Source organism: Thermobia domestica, chromosome 3 (assembly GCF_964235325.1).
Source record: "Thermobia domestica chromosome 3, izTheDome1.hap1.1, whole genome shotgun sequence".
Taxonomy (NCBI): Eukaryota; Metazoa; Arthropoda; class Insecta; order Zygentoma; family Lepismatidae; genus Thermobia; species Thermobia domestica.
In genome coordinates, this window is record NC_137456.1 from 124,526,496 (window position 1) to 124,550,940 (window position 24,445).

General features: G+C 35.9%; 1 protein-coding gene across 1 annotated transcript in view; it reads left to right on the top strand.

Annotated features, from left to right (window-relative positions):
* LOC145680703 (heat shock 70 kDa protein 4L-like) overlaps window positions 1-24,445 on the top strand; it is a 119,902-nt gene that overhangs the window by 61,654 nt on the left and 33,803 nt on the right. Inside the window, exons 8-11 of the mRNA XM_081751622.1 lie at window positions 940-1,067; window positions 2,409-2,674; window positions 7,059-7,199; window positions 14,969-15,208. Of these exons, the coding sequence (XP_081607748.1) occupies window positions 940-1,067; window positions 2,409-2,674; window positions 7,059-7,199; window positions 14,969-15,208 (775 nt within the window). The remainder of the gene's footprint in view (window positions 1-939; window positions 1,068-2,408; window positions 2,675-7,058; window positions 7,200-14,968; window positions 15,209-24,445) is intronic.

Genomic DNA, 24,445 nt, shown 5'->3' on the forward strand with positions numbered 1-24,445 from the left:
AGCCTCTGTTCTTACGTACGAGAACGAAGACTGTTTCAGTCGTCTGCTTGGTAGAAAAGTGTTAGTTATGTGTAATCCTAGTTGAACTTACTTGATACCTGTCTGTAAATATCCAGTTTATCTAATTTAAAGTCCACAACCAGAGATTATTCAGCCCACTGGATAAATCTAAATAAGAACATATTACTCAAATGACAGCTCTTATTTTCCGAAATAACTGTCATGCCGTAACAAAAATAATGAACAAATCTTATCAGCGTTTTCTGTTTCATGCAACCGAGAAAGGAAATTAAACAAAAGAAAATTTAAATAAAACCATCATCGTCTAAAAGAACTATCTGAAGAAAAGTTGTTGATATGCGCCACATTCAAGAGCAACATGTAAGAGTACAAATAAACACCATCGTTCCAAGAGTTCATTGAAAAGTAAGAAATGCTGAAAGAAGGACAGTAAATAAAAAATAGTTGAAATAAAACTTGAAGTTATAGGTACCACAAAACCGGCGACATTTTTTATATGCCCTGATGAAGAGGTTTTTGCTTTGTTTCTATTTATCTTATTGAAGATGTCTCAAACTAGTAGAAATGTGTGTTCTAGAGATGTGTAAACAGTGGCTCTGTCACTATTTACCGACTATCCATCTAGATCAGCATCTTTGCGTTTAGATGTGGAGTCAGTGTCCAAAGATTTGTAAAGTTAAACTGGATTTTATATATATATATATATATATATATATATATATATATATATATATATATATATATAGTGGAAACGAAATAAATAATAGAATGTAGTATTCTGTTAATGTTATTCTCTTTTTAAGTTATTACGGTATCTATTCAGTAGATAGTCACACAGAGAAAAACAAATTTTCAGATAAATTCGCGCAGGGAAAAATAAGTTTGCAGATATACATATTGTATTTTGTTTTATTGCAGAGAGATGGAAGTTTTCACTGAAAACCATGCTGTTCCGTTTTCGAAGATGTTGACTTTCTTTAGAAAAGAACCATTCTCTTTGAAAGCATTCTACTCTGGTACCATTCCATATCCAGATCAATATATAGGTAAGATGTTACTATTTGTCTTTTAATGTTAACATTAATGTCTTGTAAGAATATTTTGATAAAATGCTTAGTGTAGTGTATGGTACTGTTCGCTGAGCAAAGTGAGAAACTAATAGTCGCTTGAAGGAGTACGTGTTACTCTGACACTTCGTCAATATTCCATTGAGGCGTCCACAATAACTACTTTCACAATAAAATACCAGAGGGGATTTTTGTTTGTTTGTTTGTTTCAGAGGTAGAGGAAGTAAGGAAAGAATTATGGTTGTGAAAAAGACTTTGTACAATAAAACAATGTATAAAATATCAAGAAACAAGATAAAGATCACGATGCTGTCCGAGTTTGTATTTGTATTTGGGAAATATTGTTTAGGTTTGTATTCTCTTCACTTTTATTAATAAAGGTTCGTAGTCGCTTTCCTTCAGTTTAATGAACCATTTATGAATAACTATGTATGAGACACAAACCTATAGGTAATCGTGCAATCCGAACCGTAGTAGCTCTGCAGAAAAGGGAACACAGAACCTCGGCACCACTGAGCGTGCAGAATTAAATGTTGGACATGTGTAGGTAGTTGTTGAATCTAATGCTATTTTCTAGTACATCCGGAATTAATAAATTAGCATGACCTTGAAAGTTATTCCACAATTTAAATATTTAGTACGACGAAATGCATAAATTTTTTTAATTATAAAATTTGTATAGAATGCGAATTTTAAGAGCAAGAATAACGCACACGGAAGTTACCGATATGCTCCTTCCACTTTGGCAGATAAACAGTTCTGAATACGTGTTACAAAGCGGTAATCTTCTAATATTAGTGTTTCCTTCTATAGAAACTGCCCACTTAACTTTAACCCCGTGATGTTGATTCCCTTCTCAACACAATGTTGATAATTTACGTAAGTCATCAAAATTAATGCAGTACCAGATGATTTTATATTTCTCTTCTATATTTTTAGTAAACTCTCAGCGTGGAAAGCTATTTATTAAAGATTCTAAAATCCCTGAGTAGTTTTCTATACTGTGTTCACATATATTTAAGGAAGGACTGATCGTCATTTTAAAAAAAGTTCAAGTTTGTTAACTTTGGTGTACGTTTTCCTAGCTTCGATTACTGATGACATTTCATTCATTGCTAGCCTTCGCGTGTAAGATTTCGAATCGTGAGACGGAACTAACATGAAAAAAGTCACTTAGATGTATGGTGATTTTTATCAGTAAATTGTGTACGCGTTCATTTTAGATAACATATAATTACTGTGTTGAGCTATAGTTAATAAACATATAATTACTGTGTTGTGCTATAGTTAATATTACAAGTTACCATTTTTTTTTTTAAGGTCAATTTATAATCAAGGATATAAAACCATCGCCAGAAGGAGAGAGTCAGAAGGTGAAATTAAAGGCTCGCATTAATATAAATGGTGTATTTACAATTAGTAGCGCTTCTTTAATGGAGAAGAAAGAAACTACGGAAGAGGAGGAAGCTATGGAAACTGATTCTCAACAAGATCTGAACCAAAGCAAAGACCAGCAGAAACAAGTTGACGGTGAAATGCAGCAGAATCATCAGGGTGAAAATGAGAATAGTAATAAGCAAGGAGAGGTGAGCACTGTTTATATATATATATATATATATATATATATATATATATATATATATATATATATATATATATATATATATATATATATATATACACGTAGATCACTACTGGTGGTGATAATTGTGGCAGCTTTCCGGAATCAGAAAATTCCTTAGTGAGAATCCATTTTTCATAACTAAATATTCTATGCATTCGTATTTCACAGCCTTTTGTCCCTTGTATATAAAACTAATTCAACTTCACTCTTTAAAGACCTCATACTCGTTCTTCTTTACGCAGAGTGTTTGATATATAACCTTGGAGATCATAGTAAATTTTTAACAGTTTGTTCAACGTAGCTTAAGTTATAGTATTGATTTTAAGAAAAATGAGCTGATTGAAAATTAGATTTTTCCTTGTGCCAATCGTGATTAGTTGGCATTTGCTGTGTAGCTATGACTTTTTCTGTTTCTAATAAGGTGCTTTTGAATGAATAAATAATTAGCACTCGTGGCCCTGACAATTGCCTATGGGTACCTGCACTGTAATTTTCAGTATTGAGCTATCATCATAAGTAGTTATAAAGTTATTTGAATGAAGGAGATGGATGCATGATAGCACAGTGAAGAATGATCACCTAAGTACATAGTGTCCCTTGTTCATTATCAGACTATTTGATTTTTTGATTTACAGCATTTTCTTTGGTGGGGGAAGTCTCAAGCTCCTATTCTGTCAATTGTTCCAATAATAATACCACTTGCATACAAACTAAACCAGCTTTAGACTACAGAAAAAATGAGAGACGCCAAACTGGATTTTGAATTACGAGCTTGTGAACTCTGTTCTGGAAAGGCGGGAATAACAAGTTGATGTTGATATGCTGACCATATATAATCTATTCGGCTATAATCCGTTATATCTATAATGCAGGGAGTTTATTTCCAACAAAGATGAAAGGTATTCCATGGAAAACAAGATGGGATATAAATTAAAATAATAAAATATTCGACAAATTAGCATGATGCACAAAATACTCCCCATGACTGATTCTATTTCTTTCCTGAGTCAGCATCAAGCATATGTAGGATAATTAACTAGCATGGATGCCTGTGATTCATTTAAGGGGAGGATCGTAGTCGTAACTAAAATAATATTGTGAAGTGAAAGGTTCGAACTTCTGTGATAAATATCCCTGTTTTACAGGGTGTCTATCGGTCACGAAAGTCATGAAAGCCAAAAAAAGTCACGAAATTTATCTTTTGGGTCACGATTTTTTTTTATCTGTACAAATATAAGTACAAATTGGAAAATTTTGTTCTATAAAACGTCAAAATTCACCACCAAAAATGCCTGTGGTCAGCTTTAGACGCTACCAAGTGGGAAAAAAAAAAAAAAAAAAAAAAAAAAGGCACGCTTCTGTCGCATGCATGAAAATTCGGCCTAATTCGCACCCAAATTTGATCTTGAGAATGTTACGAAATTTCATTTTGGAATTTTAGTAGACACCCTGTTTTAGATATTATATCTTCAATGTATGTTAATATACATGCAAATGTCGGATTGTGTCCTTTTTTGACCGGTTTTGCTAACTATGTGTGCTTTGTGCTCATAGTTCCTGGTTCTATTTATGGGATATTTTCCTAAGATGTAAACTCGAGGAATGGGTCGGACTAAACTTCAGACATTAGGTCCCATCTTAGAAGGTGATTTATCGCAGATAGGTCAGAAGTTAAATATACCATCAAGTGCTGTTTTCACAGACTGAAGTGTGCAGAAGAGTTAATATTTCTAGTCCCCTTCTCTCCCCCTCCCCCCCAAAAAAAAAGAGAAAAATAAGATTATGTAAAAAAATAAAATGTATTTTTTAAAAGGGATCTTAGTCATGAAAAAGAGTACAAATGCTAGAAATGTCAGTGTTGTTTACTGGACGTTTCTAGTTTAATACATTAAGAGATATCGTCCAAGAAGAACGAGTGCTGATGCCGCATTCAGCAGTACAAGTACGAGACAGGCACCATGGGCAAACAGTGTTGTAATGTATACAACAAAATACGTACACGTTCACAAGTTGTTTAAAATTATGTCCATTAGCTGCACGATAACCAGTTAAGCATGTAAAAATTGTTGTATATATTGTAGCATTTCAGTTGAAATGATAGAACAGAGGTTTCATATTGATGGAATGTCGTGGTACACGATGTCCGTTACCATTCCTCGCAGGACAGACCTTAGTGACTCTCCACGTGGACTTGACACCTGTCATGCTGGAACTACATGTGCCTTCTGGTCTCTATTGGGATATCTTCTTATATTGATAGAAGGTTATTCCTTAGTAAGTCGACATACTTTCGGTAATCTAGCACCCCTTCAGTGAAAAACGACTCTGTTGGTCTTCTGTACCACACCACACACTTACACTCCATGGACGTTGTCGTTCCACTTGATTATTGTCGACAGACCAATAATGCATCTGTCCATGAGATGTGCTTCTTCAGAAACAAGATACAAGACAAATGAGGTGCATTATGGCCTAATGCCCAAAGTTGTGAACGAATGTGATAATAGATTCTGTGTAGCTCTTGGTATAGTGTTACATAATGAGTGCCTTATTGAGGCAGGAGTCTCTTGTGATGGAACGTGCGCTAATATACGGGTTTATCGCGACAGCAGCTTAGAACACTAACCTCACCACCTATGTCAGTCACTGGTTTATGTCTCGTGCGAAGACGAGATGTAACATTTCTAGATTTCCATACTTGGTTCGAGATTCACGAAATTGTCAGCTTCGTTTATGTCTGTTCGAGTATTTCTCGACGTACGCCGCACACGACAGTACAGCATTCTTTGTACAATTGCGATACACTAAGCATTTAGCGATATACTGAAATTTTTTCTTTCCTTTTCTTTCTTTCTTCAGCATCCGAAGATACTATCTTCTTTCTACGGCATTTCTACACGTCCTACTCCGCTGAATTTCCACAATTAGTGAAGGCGCCTCCTACTACGAAACACGCCAGACCCCGAACCACAGCATAGACAATATCGCTTGGTCCGTACCCATAGTGCCTGTCTCGTACTTGTATGAGGCATTAGCACTGATCCTTGGCTTCTTTTGACGATATCTCTTGATATGTTGTCCAGACTCACGCAATAAATATCATTGACATTCTTACCATTTGACTTTCCAAGGCACTGTTTATACTATAATATATATAAAAAAACATTCAATTGTATTTTGATAGTGGTCTACAAATATTTTGCCCTTCCATACACTTGAATCTATGAAAGAGCACATCGATTGCATATTTCATTTCCGACCTATTTGTGGTGCAAGTTTAAGATAAATCACTCTGTATAGCTTCGCAACAGAAAGGAAGAGTTAAATTCAAATCAACGAACTGATGCAAAGGGTACTTGTTCGCCTCTGGGCCATGTATGTTGCGGAAGTGTGACTTTTCTCGGGATTTTCTAGTTTCATAACGTGATGTAAATCTAATTCCATTTCTTTTAATTAAAAAAAAAAAAATAGTGATTAAGAATGCCAGAAGACTGTTATCAAATTGAAATTACCGTTAAAATAATTCGTCCTTAATTTGAACTCAAACTTTCGTAGCTTATGGCCAGGATAAAAAATGTCAGTTTTTCTTTCTTTCTTTCTTGGAAATAAGTTTGACAGCAGTGAAAGAAATTAACTTAAAAAATAAATAAATAAATAAATTTAAATTTCAATATTAAAAGATATATAGTTATTTTTGATTTTTCTCCCTAAGTAATGTTCTAATATTTTTTTTTCTTTCTTTCCATTTCCATAGATGCAATATAGACTTGAACGAGATCTAGATTGTACGTCTTAAATTGAAAGTACTGCTTATGAATCTAATTTCAACTGTAATTAAAAATAAATTCCTAATGAAACGTTTTCCTTGTGTATTATGAATTTAAGGAAAGACAACATTCCAAAGAGAAATGAATGACATTCGAGGCCGGGGAGGGAGGGGAGGGGTAGTGCATCCACCTTGAAAACGACAGATGGTAGTTCGTCTCCATCCAGCGTACAGATTCCGTTTCTGTATAATATTTGCGTATGTTGGTCAATAATTATGAACTATCGCTTTCTGAAATGAGAACAAAATTATTAATACTATTTCGAAGACTTTCCTATGAGTCCGTTAGGCCTCGTGAGTATGAGACCCAACGAACATTAAAGTAATCTTCGGTATAAAGGAATAATTAATATTTAATTCTTCTTCTCACACTTATGATGATCGTTGAGTAATGCAGAAAATTAGATCATATTGTTTGTTCTGTCTAATTTAGTTAAGATTTTAGAATTGTATTAGTGAAAATGCTACTAGTTACATGAACACAAGGTGTCTGATGTTTATTGAAGTGTTATTCTTCCAGGAGGCAGAAAATGACATTAACGATGACAGAAAGAACGGAGCAAAGAAAAAGAAACAGTTATTAAAACAGATCGATCTCCCTATCGAAGCTAGTATTTGTGGCTACTCACAAACAGAAATAAATAATCTACTGGAGGAAGAGGTGAGTATGCATATAAAAAAGATATATATTGCTACCAAAAAGAATAAAGTGAAGCCATTCTTGTTGCCTAATCATAGCATTTCCTTCAGATCCACCAGATGATTGTCAGATTGATTTTTCTTTTATTCCTAAAGTCCGAGGCCATAGGTCAACTCAGTTCTGAGTAAAGATACAAAAATGGAAAGGAAAGAAAGTTGTTGGAAATAGGTAGTTTTCAGTCTAAGATGTTGGAATTTTTCAAATTACACTAGCTGTTTAGGCTCCGTACCGGTAAGGGACCGCGGTGTCTCCGGAATAAAGCGTTCACCTCTGGTGCATGGAGTTCTCGGTTCGATCCCAGTTCGCGCCAAGTGAGCTTTGTTGGTGGACAAACACCGTGTACGTGGATTTTTTCGGGGTTCTCCCGTTTCCTTCTACTTTCTTCATTCCACCATTTCATTCATTCCTCATCACCATCTCCTTTACCGTAGCCGGCGTGATCCCGGGACGTAAAACTTCGAGTTCATTTTTCCATACCGGTAAGGCATCCTAATGTTTCCAGTTCAGCACATTATTCGAATTGAATGTAAGATCATGCACAAATGACAAGCTGAATGTGCACATTGTTGTGAAGAAACAGAAAACAAATCAGTCACTCAGCAATCTATTGCTGGTATGTCCAAAAGAAGAAACAGCCTGCTGAACTGGCAACGTTGCTTTTTCATCTAACACAGGGCAGTTTATCAGTTTAGAGCCCAAATGATTGGTGCAATTTGAAGTATTAGAGTGAAAAACACGTATTTCCAATATCTTCCCTCTTTCCATCTTCACTCGGACTATGGCCCAGACTTTTAATACACCAGTATTTAGATAGTATCAGCGTTTAACGAGAGAAAAAAAAAAAAAAAAACGTTCAGTACTAATCAACGTATAGCAATTGATAGGTATCATTTAACTGTACACAGTTGTATGGATGAGTGTAAAAACTTCATACCTAGTTTTTAAGAAAATCGAGGAAAACTAATTTGATTAAAAACTTAATAAATAGGTGCTATATAACCGCACCACCTATTAAGACGAAATTCATACTCTGAAGTATACCTCGTTATATTCTTCATTATCTATATGTAAGATGACAGTGTCATCTTACATGTCAAAATCATAATTATCTCTTAGACTTTATTTTCTATTTAACTGAAAAATTATCCAAAATTGATACACACAGTGTATTAGTTAATAAAAGAGATGGAACGAAATAAATTACATGTTTGGCTGTAAATTCCCATGCGTAGGTGTCGAGGAAATCGAATGAAACTCAGTTTTATGGGGTTAAAAAGTATGTTGTTCATTGTTAGTAATAGTTGCCAGTTTTTATTTTGCTGAAATGGATTGTTTATTTGTATTAGCAGACTATCTACGGCCTCGGTGTCTCAGTTGTAGAGCGTTCACTTCTGGTGCATGGAGTCTTTGGTTCGATCGGAGCTCGCGCCAAGTGGACTTTGTGGCGGACAAATACCATGTGCATGGATTTTCCCGGGGTTCTCAGTTTCCTTCCACTTTCTTCATTCCACTATTTCATTCATTTCTAATCGTCACTGTCTCCATTAGCTAGCCGGAATGCTGTGAAACGTAAAGATTTCATTTCATTTTTCATAGCAGACTATTTGTCTTTTAACGGTGACCCACATTCCTACTAATGAGATGCTCCTAATGGTTATGCACGTACTACTCGTATTTTTTGCAGTTTGTTTGGCCTAAATATTTATTACACCTGTAAAGAAGCAAAGTTGGTTAGGCATAAGTCTAAGGAGACATATTGTTTAAACTGCTGTAGCAAATCGATAGTAGGAAATGAAAACTTGTGAACGGATAATTTTTATTTATTTATTTATTTGTTTATTAGAACGAGCATCAATACTATCTGGAATTCAACTTGAATTTTTGATTAGTTAGAAAGGGAACATTAATATCGGTGACGTGATTTGCGATCTTCCTTTATTCGTTTTGATAAACTTGGAAATTTGCAATTACGGGGTGTGTTCAATATCTTCCCGAATTATAGATTAGACTTTCGACCAAGGCCGGAGGAGATGATCAAAATTATGAATTTATTTTCATCACATAAATAAGGGCTTGCATGGAGATGTGTGTGTGGGAGGGGGGGATCAGGGACGTTAAATCTGGTAATCGTGGTGCACTTTGTCAACCTCCGATGATCCATCCACTAGCCTGGCTGTTACATGCTAAGCCTTTTTCGAACATTTGAGATATCAAATAGGAAAAGTGCAGTGGGACGCACGCATTCCTCATTCCTTGAAAACGCGCATTCCTCATTTTAGGAAGGATTGGAAAATAATATTAAGTTCCTGTCTTCTAACGTCCCTTTTTAGCAGCTGGATCAGTTAAATCTTGGAACCACAACTTAACGTAGGATCTCAACGACATTAGCTCCCACTAGAAAACTGACCCGAGCTTTCCTTGCCAGTATCACAATCATTAAGAATTTATCCACGAAGGATCTTTAATACCGGTCACCGTGTTAGGGTAACTGAATTACAAAAGATCCTATGATACGTGTAGCTCAAATACCACACAACACCTACTGATTAAATGGATCATTTAGAATGTATTAATTTAATCAGTACGAAAAAGTTTCTCGGTACACCTCGTTGTTGACAGAAAACTCCTCAAGAATGATTTGTTTGCAGAAGTTCGATCCACATATACTTGTGTTACATTGTGCTCTGTGGTTTGTATGTGTGATATCTTCATTGAAGCTGTGCATCATATGTGTCTTGAAAAAGTACAATTCCATGGGCTCCTGTAATGCCAGTTCCTCGAGAAAGATGCTTGCTATTGCCATGAGAACTCTTGACAACGTCCACACCAACATTTGTAGTTACAATCTTCCTTGTTACAAACTTCGCTCTGGATAATTTTACCATAGTACTATATAAAACAATGACGATAAATAAATGTGGTACTTCTTCCACCACTCATAAGGACGATTTCAGTGTGATGTTCAAACTATATTCTCTTCATTGTCTTCGTAGCAACAAAGATTAAGGTTAGGGCACAGCTATTTATAACTTCTGTCATGTTTAAATGAATCTCAAAGTAAAGTCCGGGTAGAAAGGACCCCGCACTTTTCTTATGGAAAGTGGCTTTCGGCTAATGTTGTTGAAACTTCGCTGGTTGATAGTTCTTAACATGTGGATCAAAAGTCTCAATGGGCACAAAGACCGAAATCCACTCCTTCCCCCCCCCCCCCCAAAAACCGCCTCCAAGTAGCTGGGGGGATTGAACTGATTTCAGCATGTAAAACAATTTGTTGTTTTAATCAACTCAACAAGGACCCCAAACAACCACATGTTAGACTATCAAACTACCCCACTTCTTGACACCGCCCCTTTCCCCACATACCCCCCCCCCCCGCGAATTACCTTACGGATGTTCCATATTACTGTAGTTTATAGTTGCGCGTATCTGTTGAAATACTTACAGTTTTGGTCTCACCGACGATATAATGGGTTTCACGTATCGCTGATTACGAATCTGAGGTGAGAGTTCTAGAATTCAAGATGGAGGATCAATATGGCGGATAAAAAACACGAAACTCCTAGATGTAGCCACAAATAGCTGTTTACTAGGGTATTTTGGGTCGTTGGTTACGAATCTGAGGTCAAAATTCTTGAATTCAAGATTGCAGATCCAATATGGTGGATAAAAACGTCGAAGCCACAAACCGTAGTAGACTAGAGTGTTTTTAGATCGCTGTTTAAGTACGCAACATTCCTTGATACTTCAGACACCATGTAGAATTATTCTGCACCCTTGCCCTTTACCAAACCCACCACAGATATCTTAATGCTGAACGGTGTTAAAATAACTCATCAATTATCTGTTCATTATTTTCATCATTTCGGTTTGCAGCATCTAATGTGGTACTTAGCAATGAGTCATTGGGATATCAAATATTCTGTAAATGTCGTGCATGGCCTAAATACCACAAGACACTTGCAGCGTGCGCACATGTACCTAATGTACGAGCACCGCTTTGACATGTACAGTAGTAACCTTGAATAACATTTTGATCATAATCCTGGTCATTGTGTTAGTAGACAGAGGATACCGCGATGCAATTCCTTTACTGGAATATTTAGGAATTGATCATAGAATGCCCGCACTCCTACTACCACGTGAAAGACAACTATCAACAGAAGATGCGAATACTTCTTGACTAGTTACTAAAAGTCGATGGATAGTCGAGGCAAGAAACGGGCATCTAAGATCTGTTTTTAAGTTTCTAGCACAAAGATTGAATCTGCAACATGCAAAGAAACTGAATAGTTTCTATCGCATAGCTGGAGCTATTTTGAACAGATACCATCCCGTTATTTTCATGCAAGATGCAACCATTGAATTAGCTAGAGAAATGGGAAATAGGTCAATCATGCCGAACATTGTTAAAGCAAGAGTGGAGGTAGATAATCTTATTAGAAGTAACGGTCAATGGGTACCGCTGAATGATCAAAGGCTAATTGATTTCTCTGTACTTAACTTAAACTACTTACGAGATTTGATTGTAGGCACATATCAAGTAGATCTCTCATCCTCTTACGTCCAAGATAAACTAATACGAGATAAGGATGAGCAATTCCAGCTTGACGAAAACGTAACTGAACCGGGATTCCTGCGCATACGTCTTTACTCAAGGTTCCGCAATGCAACTAAGCATCAAGTTTTCATAGCATATGTAGCCAATGATGAAGATGACCAGGATTATGATCAAAATGTTATTCAAGGTTACTACTGTATATGTCAAAGCGGTGCTCGTACATTAGGTACATGTGCGCACGTTGCAAGTGTCTTGTGGTATTTAGGCCATGCACGACATTTACAGAATATTAAATATCCCGATGACTCATTGCTAAGTACCACATTAGATGCTGCAAACCGAAATGATGAAAATAATGAACAGATAATTGATGAATTATTTTAACACCGTTCAGCATTAAGATATCTGTGGTGGGTTTTGGTAAAGGACAAGGGTGCAGAATAATTCTACATGGTGTCTGAAGTATCAAGGAATGTTGCGTACTTAAACAGCGATCTAAAAACACTCTAGTCTACTACGATTTGTGGCTTCGACGTTTTTATCCACCATATTGGATCTGCAATCTTGAATTCAAGAATTTTGACCTCAGATTCGTAACCAACGACCCAAAATACCCTAGTAAACAGCTATTTGTGGCTACATTTAGGAGTTTCATGTTTTTTATCCGCCATATTGATCCTCCATCTTGAATTCTAGAACTCTCACCTCAGATTCGTAATCAGCGATACGTGAAACCCATTATATCGTCGGTGAGACCAAAACTGTAAGTATTTCAACAGATACGCGCAACTATAAACTACAGTAATATGGAACATCCGTAAGGTAATTCGCGGGGGGGGGGGGGGGGGTATGTGGGGAAAGGGGCGGTGTCAAGAAGTGGGGTAGTTTGATAGTCTAACATGTGGTTGTTTGGGGTCCTTGTTGAGTTGATTAAAACAACAAATTGTTTTACATGCTGAAATCAGTTCAATCCCCCCAGCTACTTGGAGGCGGTTTTTTGGGGGGAAGGAGTGGATTTCGGTCTTTGTGCCCATTGAGACTTTTGATCCACATGTTAAGAACTATCAACCAGCGAAGTTTCAACAACATTAGCCTAAAGCCACTTTCCATAAGAAAAGTGCGGGGTCCTTTGTCCACGAGCTTTCACGTCGAGAATACCCTGAAACAAGGAAATGCATTGTCGCCACTATTATTCAGCTTTGTCCTGGAATACACTAGAAGGATAATCAAAGATAGCAACCAGGGCCTAGAGTTAAACGGTGTTCACCAGGTTATGGCGTATGCTGATGATGTAAATTTAATAAGGAACAATAAAAAGAAATGCAGAGGTCTTATTAAACGCGTGCAGAGGTTTTATTAAACTGGATCCAGTTTGCTAAGGATAGAAGTCAGTGGAAAGCTTTTGTAAATTCGGCGTTGAACCCCCGGGTTTCATAGGCCATAGAGTGAGATCCTATTTTCTACAGCGTTTTCTTGTATGACTACGAGGGTCGTTCCGAAAGTAATGCCTTCTATATTTTTTCATGGAAACTAATGGAGATACATGAGTAACAGCAGCACAGCTAAACAGAGCAATGTTTCAGCTACAGATTGTCATTTTTCCACATAGTTCGCGCCATTCGTTATACACTTTTGCCAACGATGAACCAGAACCTGCATGCCGCGCTTGTAAAAATCTTAACCAGCTGGAGTCTTGAAAATGTCCGACACATTCAACTTTGTATACAATTCTCTGCTCGTTATCCGACGATCAGCACGGATGTGTTGATTAAGATGCTCTTCAATGCGAGGGATGACAGCTGTGCAGGGTCGACCGGGCCGTGGCTTGTCATGAACACCCTTTTCACCACCTTGAAAATGCCGTACCCATCACCTCACATTGCTTATGTCTATTGGTATAGTCTCCATAAACCTTTACCAAGCGTCTATGGATTTCAATCGGCGCAATTCCTTCAGCAGTGAGGAATTCAATCACACACCGTTGTTTTTTACGCACGTCCATATCAGGCTCCATTTTGTAACACACTTATGCAGGCGCCAACTACCGCAGAACAACGGGACCAGCTGCAAATAAAAGAGAAAGGTTCAAGCATTAGCACTACACCAACGATATCTGGCACGGACATACAAAGTAAACACAAAAACATAGGAGACATTAAATTCGGAACGACCCTCGTATTTATACCAATACAAATGTAGTGGAACATTCATATATTTCCAACAACCTGAGATTCTGCTTTAACGTACCGTCAAGACCCATGTTCCCAAAGGTAACATACTGGAAATATAATAATAGTAGGTATGTATGTATGTATAGTGAGTTATTACTGCTTTTATATTTTGAAAGAAAACTTATTTCATGCTTGTAGTATCTAAAAGCTCAGTCCCTCCTGAAAATATCATTGTTCTCCCGAATAAGAACTTCCTGGCTGCTGTTGTAGCGTCTTCAGAAATAAGGCTGACTTCAGACTTATGCCTCAATCTGTATCATATGCCTAGAATTCAAAATGAATTGGTTCGTATCTACTCCGATTCTATGGCCTTTGTGGTGGACAAACACCGTGCTCGTGGGTTTTCTCGGGGTTCTCCCGTTTCCTCCCACTTTATTCATTCCACCATTTCACTCATCTCTCATCATCACCGTCTCCTTTAGCCTAACCGGCATAACCGTGGGACGTAAAACTCAAAGATTTCATTTTTCATTTTTTCCAATTCTATGGTTAGTGTCTGCAAAGGTTTCTTTTTACAGTTGAGCTCCTTCGTGGCTATGCGGTTAGCGTACGCGCCTATGGCGGGAGCTCATGTGGTTCGGATTCCACGTTAATCAGTAGGTCCACGTCTCATATAGCCTCGCTGCCGAACGGGACGCTAAACTCAAAATCAACTCAACTCAACTCTTTTTACAGTTAACTGTTGTAATTACTTCGAATCAGAAGTAAGACAGGTATTGAAGATTTCATTTGATAAGATCAAAGATTCCGTTAGTGAACATAAATGAAAATTATTGGATTTGGATTTGGTTCATTAAAACAGTCATTGCTTGGGTACAAGGCAGTTGTCGATAGATTTTAATTTAATAATCACTGTGTTTCCACTTTAAGCGCAATATGATTGCAGTTTCAATTGACTTATTAAATCATTCATAACATTATGCACTTACTTGACCTTACAGTGTAGAATGATAGCGCAAGACAGACAAGAAAAAGAGCGTGTGGATGCCCGAAATGCGTTAGAAGAATATGTCTACGATCTGAGAAGTCGACTTACATCAGAAGAAGAATTGGCAATGTTCTTAACGGATGCTGACCGGGAAATGTTATGTAAACAGTTAGATGAAATGGAAAATTGGTTATATGAAGAAGGTGAAGATTGTAATAGACAAACTTACGCTGACAAGCTGGCTGCACTAAAGGTAAGTTTTCATCTTACGTATTTATATTATAAATCAATAAAATTGTTTACGCATTTGATTATATTTTAGTAATTTCCTACGTTGACGTACAAATCAGACCTGAAAATTCAGGTAATTTCGATTTGACGAGATAAAGAAATGACCTGAAATAGGAAAGAAGCTATCCGAAGTGCAACAGAGACTTTTTTAAAAATCTGTTTCTCTGCTAAACTCCTTTGTAAAATCATATCTTTCACGAATGCAACATTTATCTAACGCGCTTTTTAGTGTGGATTGCTAGGAGGAAATGTTGTGTATAATACAGATATGCTCACAAACGTCATACGCCACAATTCCTCCCAGTGTATTTACGGCGTCAGTTCGTATCACAATAATTACGTTGTAAATAAACTTTACACAGTTTTTTTTTTTTTTTTTTTTAATTTTTACTAATTTGTATTTTACTTCAAAGAATTGATCTACCAATAGTACTCGAGTCGCACTAATACCTATAATTTGTCTTCGAGTGCAGAGCAAAAGTATGGACACAAATGTGAAGAAAAGCATGAAATGCTTCTTTCAGAATTCGCAGAAATTTAAAGTAATGCTAATAAGGCCACAATCATAATGAAAGTAAGCCTAAAAGCCCTGAGGAGAGAGGGAGAGAATAAATAAATGAAGATTACTGAACCATCTAAAGCCAGGAAATTAATTTTATCTGTAGTAAAAGATTACCAAATTGAATATAGTAGTAACAATATTTCTATGGAGAAGAAAACAAAAACATGTTTCTTATAGTTTTCATTCAGCGCCCAATTCTTGAATTGTTATTTTCCGTGGTGTCATGTATGAATATGTATGTTCCGGCAAATTTTCTTCCGGTAAATGTAATATACATTGGTAAGTAATTACCAATATAGGCAGGGGCGGATTAAGGCTTTTGGAGCTCTGAAGCCGACCATTTCAAGGGGGCCCTATGTTACAAATAATTCCAGTGCATAAATTTTCTTTACTGCCTTCCACAGCCTCATAGGCTCATTGAAACACCGAGAACTATGCTGTAATATTTTAATGTGCTCCAAGTTTACAATAATTAGTTTTAATTACATTCATTATTAACAGTTAAATGCTTACATACTGCAGTGTAACACACAAATGCCAAATATAAGCCAAATAGTCAGCAGTCCCTGCAAAAACACTAATAGAGTAAACGGAGAAAAATCATACACAAATAGGTAAAGTTGTACAAGGCTATATTGTTAGAAAACTTTTCTTCCTACATTTCTACAGGGAAAATAGAGGAAATCAGAATCACAATCAAAGAGAGGATTTTAGAGGTCAATTTCGTGGTAATTTTAGAAATTTCAGAGGTCAGACGAGAAGTCGAGAAATCAATTTTATCGTAGAAGAAATTTTCACAACTACCAGTTTCAAACACCTATGTATAGAAACAGTTATCGACTATTTCCGATTCAGGCACAAATACATTCCATTTGCTCTTTTTGTGGTCATTGTTTTCACACAGAAGATTCGTGTTTGTTGCGTAAAGTCTTTAAACGCATAATGTATGTAGATGTGGAAAGCACATTTACAGATAACATTGTATTAGGAAATAAGGGTCATGTTGTAAAATCCTCCATTACTACACGGAATAATATGATCTTAATGCCATTATTGATTGAAAATAAGAATGCTGATAATGTGTTAGGTTCTGCTTCACAGATATCAATAATTAGAGAGGATTTAGTTTCAACTAAGGCTAAGATATTGAATATCGACACACGAATGAAAAGAATTAGGCTACTCAGAATTATCTTTTGATAAACAAGATGGCAATTCTACGTTTCACAATTAATGGGAGAACATTTCATCATGTTTTTCGCGTGTTAAGTAATTTTTCCCAAGACATGTTGTTAGGAAATGGCCTTTTAGTATCTCAGAGAGCCCAAATTGATTTCAATAAGAACGTTTTATTGTTAAGGAGATTTGGAAAACCTAGATTTGCTCTAAGTAATGACAGGGATATTTCAAAGGAATTGTCACCACAAGCTAATAATTTGGTTTATAACAGAGGCCCAAAATAGCTGACTCCCTCACAAAATAAGTATCGTGAAAACGCTGATGGAAGATGATTTAACTCTAGCGACACCGCGAGTGGAAAAAAAAAAATTGGCATGGGTTTCCGAAGCCTATAGGTAATATAATAAATTGATTGTATTTTAGTATTAAAAAAAATTTTGAGGCCCCGGAGCCTCCATTGGCTCCGCCCTTAATCCGCTCCTAAATATAGCTATTACATGTATATTGAAAGTAATTGCAGCTACTACATGAAGAGGCCTGCATGATTTTTTCTTTTTCTGTGTTCAGAAGGATGAAGAAGCGTAAGGAAAAGATATAAATCAGGGTTTCATAGCAGTCTAGTACTTAAATAATAGGAAATTGTGATCATGATCGTTGGTATATTATTTGTTTCAATATGGTATTGCCCACTAATTATTCGCGGGCGGGTAAAATAAACGAGTCTTTTTAGCCTATACCTCGTTTAATTTAATTCCGGTACTTTAAAAGCGACGTTAAACTAACAATCAATTAAACCTTCATCGTATAAAAGAAGTGAATTAATGTTGATCTCTACAATGCCAACGATCTCATAGTGAATAGTAGTTTGATTTTATAAAGTGTTACGACCTAGAAATCTTCTGTTGCTCCGTGCGGTTCTATTTTTATTGTAATCTAATTTCCTGTCCATTTTTTATTACTGTGCTAAATTTTATCTGCACCATATTCAGCAGGACATGCGTGTAGTCTACTAATTGACAATAATTGTGATATGATTTTGTTTATTAACTTACTATCTTTGCATAATTATAAAAGCAACTCGTGTGTTGCACTCATCAAAATGGCGGACGATGAATCCTACATATATGCTAACAATCTCTAGATTTGGTGTCTGTCAAATTATTTTTCTCCCACATGCTAGCTACTAGACCACCGAGGAGCGCAAAGATCAGTGTTGTATTATTTTCTAGTTCACCTACGCTGTTTACAAAGAGTAGACAAGTGTAGCTGTTAAGTAATGCATTATAAAATGCAAAGATGGAAGTAATAAGTGATAAACTCTCCAGACTTACGTAGTGCAGAAAAGTCATTTTTCAAACCTTGCTCTCGCCTTCTGTACAGTCGCCATCAAAAGCAGATGCCCACTCACACAATATTTCAAAATTCAGTGTGTGTGTGTGGGGGGGGGGAGGGATCTGATTGGAGTAAAGTTTGATGTAACTTCAATATTTCTTTTAATTCGATATATATATATATATATATATATATAATATTACTTAGAGCCTTGCTTATTTAGAAATTAAGACAGCAAGTCGGTGGTTGTCTTATATCATTTACTTAGTTTAATTTTTCTATTGTGTTTTTGAAATATTTGCTTTTTTATGATTATAAACATTTTAAAATAATAAATACTAGTGAATGCTTTAGTAAAGCAAGACAATTATTGTTTCAGCATGTTGTGAGAAAATATCGTTGTCCTTTGCTTTCCCGTCCAGCATCACCTATTTATGGTTTCAGTAAATCTAAGATAAATCCAAAGAAATAATAAAAATTTGTATCGTGATTTGATGCTGTATAACATATAAATATTGTAATTAAGTACATTGTGGTATCTGAAACTTTATTATTTATTATTATTATTATTTCAGTTGTATATTAAGCCGTAATTTCACTGTTAAGATACACGTATAAGCTAAGCATGGCATTACTTAAATAGTACAGTGAAACTTGTGCTGAATGGAATTCTAAATTTTGTATATTATTTTCCTGTGGTCAAGTTTCCATTTAATACACAGAACTCATTGAGAATAGAAGTTGTAATTTACAGAACAAACACCATTAATTGCAGAATAAACCAGAAGACCAAAATAATGATACCCCAAGTTTCATAATTTATATTACTTCAACATTTTATATTAATTATATTTGTTCATCTGTTATATTTTGTTTTATTATTCAATATACACACTAAACAGAAGTAATAAATAGTAGCTTGGACCAACTTTAATATATGTTTGTCATTTAGTAATTGCCGAAGGTTCAATGGGAACTCTTTTTCCTTGATGTCGTTTTCTTAAATTATTTAGTGCAACCTCATTACACTACATGGCACCATTCGTTGTAATGCAGAAATATATCGCAGTGTTTTTATAGGTAGGAGTCAAATGATGGTCCGGGCGACTTTTCCCTTCACCAAATTTTATTACAAAATATAATAAATACAAATGTTTCTAATTCAATGTCTCCTCTTCAATGACCAAGTGAAGGAATATTAAATGTTTTGCCGGGTGCCCCTCACTCATGGCAGTTTCCAGAACACTTAGCAGGTTGTAGGTTAGAATAGGATTATAAGTTTAAGATGGGATCCCTAGTCCAGTGCGATATAGGGTAAGGAAGAGGTGCTCCTAGTCCAGAGCGACATAGGAAGGTAATGGTTAAGCGATAAGTTGGTCGACTGATGCTGGGTCCCTCGGAGGTCCGGCTTTTATCTGTCCTTTTCGGGTCTTTCCGTGAGGTCAGTCTTCTTTCGGCAGTCCTCGGTGTTTTTCGTGTCAGCTTCTCTTCTGCTATGTTGTTTACAGTCAATAGCGCGTGTTGTGTTGGCATGTGCCTTTGTTGTGATGTGGGGATTCTTACAATGTATATATTAAGAAAAGTTATTTCAAGTTGTAAAGATATATACAAGTACCTCGATATTGTCAGTAACGAAAGTTACACTTTGTGTTACTATCCCATATAATGTTATGAGTTCGCAGTAAATGCTTTAAAAAAAACTTCACTGAAGAAGAATAGTAGTTCTCGTTTATTTTGGCAATTACTAAGTGACGGACGTATACGGAAATTAGTACAAGTTAATATTTGTAACCATGCTTCACTTCAGTCCCTTAAATTGTTAAGTGATGAATGATTGCAAGTACACTAGCATAGCACACTAATTATTGCCTACACGTATTTTGTGAAGATAATTAAAGAACGAAGTTATTATCAAGAGGAATGTCTGTAAGTTCAGGGAAAGAATAATGAACAAAAAAAGAAAGAAAAAAAAAAAAAGATCGATGTGTGTCGTTGGAACTTACTTGCTTAAACCGAAAACAAGGTAATGTTACTGAAAACACAAGCTTGCTCGTGATAAAACGTTACCCTACTACATTTAAGATTTGTTATTTACACTACGAACTTGCTTGTATTTTATGACAGTTGCTATATTTTTCCCATCTTCAAAAAAGTAAGGAGGAAATACACGTAAAAACGGACTTCTACATTATGGAAGGTTTATTTTCTGTTCTTGATGGTAGGGTTATTTTCCTTTTGTTTCTGAGTTTCCGTTAGATTAGTTCCAATGAATTGTGCATGGAAAATCGTAAGATAGAATAGTTCTTCCGTTAAGCAGTTTTCATTGAGAAAACTTTTCGTTATATGAAAGTTCCACTGTATTAACATTCTTTATTTTGGCACAGCATTTTTAGTTTTTATTAAATTATTCTAGATTATAACTCAGGAGTTAAAAGAAATAAGACACTATTTTATTCAGTTTGAAGTAATTGTTAATAATGTCCGTAAATGTTCCAGAATCCTTAAGGGAAGATATTGCACACTGTTCATGTTACGTCTGTTTTGAGACGTCCTTGTTAGTCTTAACATCTACATCAAGGGAAACTGGGATGTTGGAGAAGAGTTTGATTAATTTGGTATCTATTGTTTAAAGGACCTCACTTTCAGTGCTGCTTCTCCGTTATTTGTCAATTTTACGTCTCCCATTAATTCGCTTCCTTTGCCAGTTCACGTCTTCTGTGAATAGTTGACATGAGTCGACCGTGCGAATGCCCTTGATTTGAAGATAAATTGTGAAGTTGTTCATGGTTAGAACAGATTGAACTAATTTTATTTGTGTACAGGGATTTTTAAAGTTCAGGGTTTGCATATAGGAATTCAAGGGTTCTAAAAAACTAGCATCAATGAATATTAGGATGGTATCAGGTGTTAATTCAGTGATGAGCGGATAAGGGATAAGAAATTGTTCATGTCTTGAAAGTATGATCGGAAGCTGGATGTGAAGTTGTAGTTGCTGGTTAACTGTAGACAATAACTCTGCCTGTATTGGTTAGAATTTTAACATTTTCCACTATATCAACTTTGCCTTTTATATACTATAATTAAATAATAAGACAATCGCTGAGCAAAGCAAACCAGTTTTATTATAAAACTGTATTCTGGCCAATGAAAAACTTGGTTTTATCAGACACGACGACTTACTTGAGAATCAAAGCGGCTGTTCACTATCAACTTTTTCTTCTTTAAATTAAAAGAAATGGAATCCTTTGTTTTACATCCTGTTGTCATAAACTAGAGAATTAAAAAAAAAAAAAAAAAGTCATAGATAAAAGTCAAGGATATAAAAGTCAACAGCAGAATCTGCTTTAATTCTAATGTAAGTCATAGTATCTGATGAAGTCAAATGTTCAGTTGGCGAAACTGTCACAAAATATCAATTTTATAATAAAGTTGGTTTCCTTTGCTCAGAGATTAGCTTCTTATTTAATTGTAGAGTTTAGCAGTTTTTAGTCCTTTCGTGGAACAAGATTCAAAATAGTGGTGTAAGATTCATCTCTAAGTAAACCGTAGTTTGCAAAGGAAGATGGGTTTATTAAAAAAAAATCTAGATAGCGTCATTGTTTAAAGATGTAAGAAAGATTCAGTTGGAAAGTTACTGTACGACTTCAGAAGGATAAATCACCAATATGCTGGCGTCCTTATTTGCGTGGCATGTAATGGAGTCGGAGCTCAAGCCAAAATCGCCTTGTTTGGCAAGTGTAATATTATGGTGTGCTCAGATACTAAATGAAGATACTTGTGTTGTGCTTAGTGAATAAAAACTTAGAAAATCAGTTCAAATAGTAAAAAAAGAAATACAATTTGTGTGTCCATCGACCTGGACAGGTACGTTTACATTCAAATATTAAAATCTTTCAACAGTAGCTTTCATTATTTGCTCGTAGAGTTTAGCAATAGTCTTCACGTGATAAACAAGTACTGGCTTTAAGGTTTTTGTAATTTGTGTAATTTTGTAGATGTACAATATTATGTGTGGGTGTTCTGAAGGTTAATCAGCTTATATCCGATCGATGTAGCACGCTGTTGTCATTTATTTAGTTGAGCCGAGAAACATGAAATTGCCGTCCTTATAGTGTGGTGTGACCTTGCAGATACCGGAGTGTCGTGTTTGGAGCTAGTGAAAAGCCGCCAAAATGAACTTTGGTTGGAAAAAGTATATAATTACTTTTCCATGTAGACTTCTGTACAGAAATAGTGAAACAGTGCCGTGAAAATGGTTTAATCATCAGAGAGACTACAGCTAAAGATACCGTGGCTGACACAAACAGCTCTGATTCATGCGGAAACTTTCATAAAGAAGAGATGCCTGTTCGAAGTTACGAGCGAAAGTGTCGCCTGAAGCGCTTCGTGGAATTCGTTGAATAGCAGGTCAGGAAAATTTTGCTAAACGTAAGACGAACTCCTGCAAACAGTATGAAAGCTGGGGATAGAATGGACGACAATAGTTACATTGGATGATACCTAGATTTATCTCACATGTAGTAGTAGCATTCGAGTAATTACATAGTGTGACGCACCTAGCAAGGGACATACCGAGCGTTACGAGTTTCCTGCAGGGAATTATGACTGTCGCCGGATGATGTTACGAAGGGAAATTGGATGTACACACCTGTTCACAAAAAGCTGGAAACTCGTTCAGAAACTAAGTCCGAAAAAGTGAGCCTAGATCCGTCACAATTCCCGCAGATCTATACACAGGGAATTGCATTTTCCCTCCGTTCTTCATATAGACACTAGCTGCAAACCGTACTGTCATCCGAGCGATGAGAAAATGTAAAAACAAAATCAAACTACTTATTTCTGAGATTATTATTGATTGCACACCTCATGCACAGTTCCAATATGCAAAATCAACCATTATCTTAAGTAGAAATTGCTGAAAACGACAGAAAATGGATATTTAAACCTCCAAGTAAGAACATGTGCTTGGAGCGATTCTGTTATCAATATTATAACACAATCTCTTGTAAGTTGCGTCTGTGGTCAAGCGGGTTTAGTATTGCAACTGACATTTCTGAAACGAAGGGCGACGGTTCGAGCCTCCGTGCGGAAGGTTGTTAAAGTTTTTCTTTCTTTTTTTTTTTAATATATGAGAACTTTTTTATAAATGTAAAGTTCTACTGTGAAGTGATTGGAAACACATTATCCGACGAACTGTCACTTTTCAAATTCCTGTCACATTTACTAGCCCGCCATGCCCATAATTCATATACGAAAACGCTAAAAATGAGAAATGTGAACATAATTGAATACCCAAAACCACACGTCCAAAATGAAAATTATTCATATATATATTTCGGGGGGGCTTTGCTAACTTCATTCTTGAAAACGTGAACATTCTACAAGATATTTCATTCACTTTACAATATTTTATTTGAATAAACATAAAATTTCGGGGGGAGGGGGATCAAGCCCGGAAGTCCCCTAAAATACACTATGCTTGTATTCTTTTGTTAGAAAATATGTACTGCCTAAAATCGCATTAAATCGCAATGCCAGTAATCTGTAATATCTTACATTTGTATTTATTTACATTGAATATGTACTTGTTTTATACTGTATAGCATGAATATTAGCTGCTACATAAGAAACAATTATCTATAATTGAATTTAAGTAGGAAATCGATATAGTTACAAGAAGCTTGTGAAAATGAAGTGTATAATAATGGTTGTATCACAAATAAATGTTTCGTAATGGTGTAATTGATTACCCCGCCAGCCTTGGAATACTGGGTTCTTCAAACTGTCCATCCTTAGAGATGCGCAGAGTCGAGTCAAGACAGAATTTTCCTGACAAAATTCGAGTCGAGACGCAGCTCTTCCAATAGAAAAATATACATTTGTCGAGTCGAGACATCACTTTTACAGCATATTGTCGAGACGAGACGGCCTCAAATCTTGTCTCGTGCGCATCCCTATCCATCCTACCTAGATAAAATCAATTTTGGATGCGAATATTCAGTTTCTTTTAACGATAATTGTAATCTACGATACAGATTGAAGTAAGATATTGGCTTGAACTTCTTTATTACCCACTTAACTTTCGTATACTGCAATTATATCTAATTGTGGCATAAATATTTATTA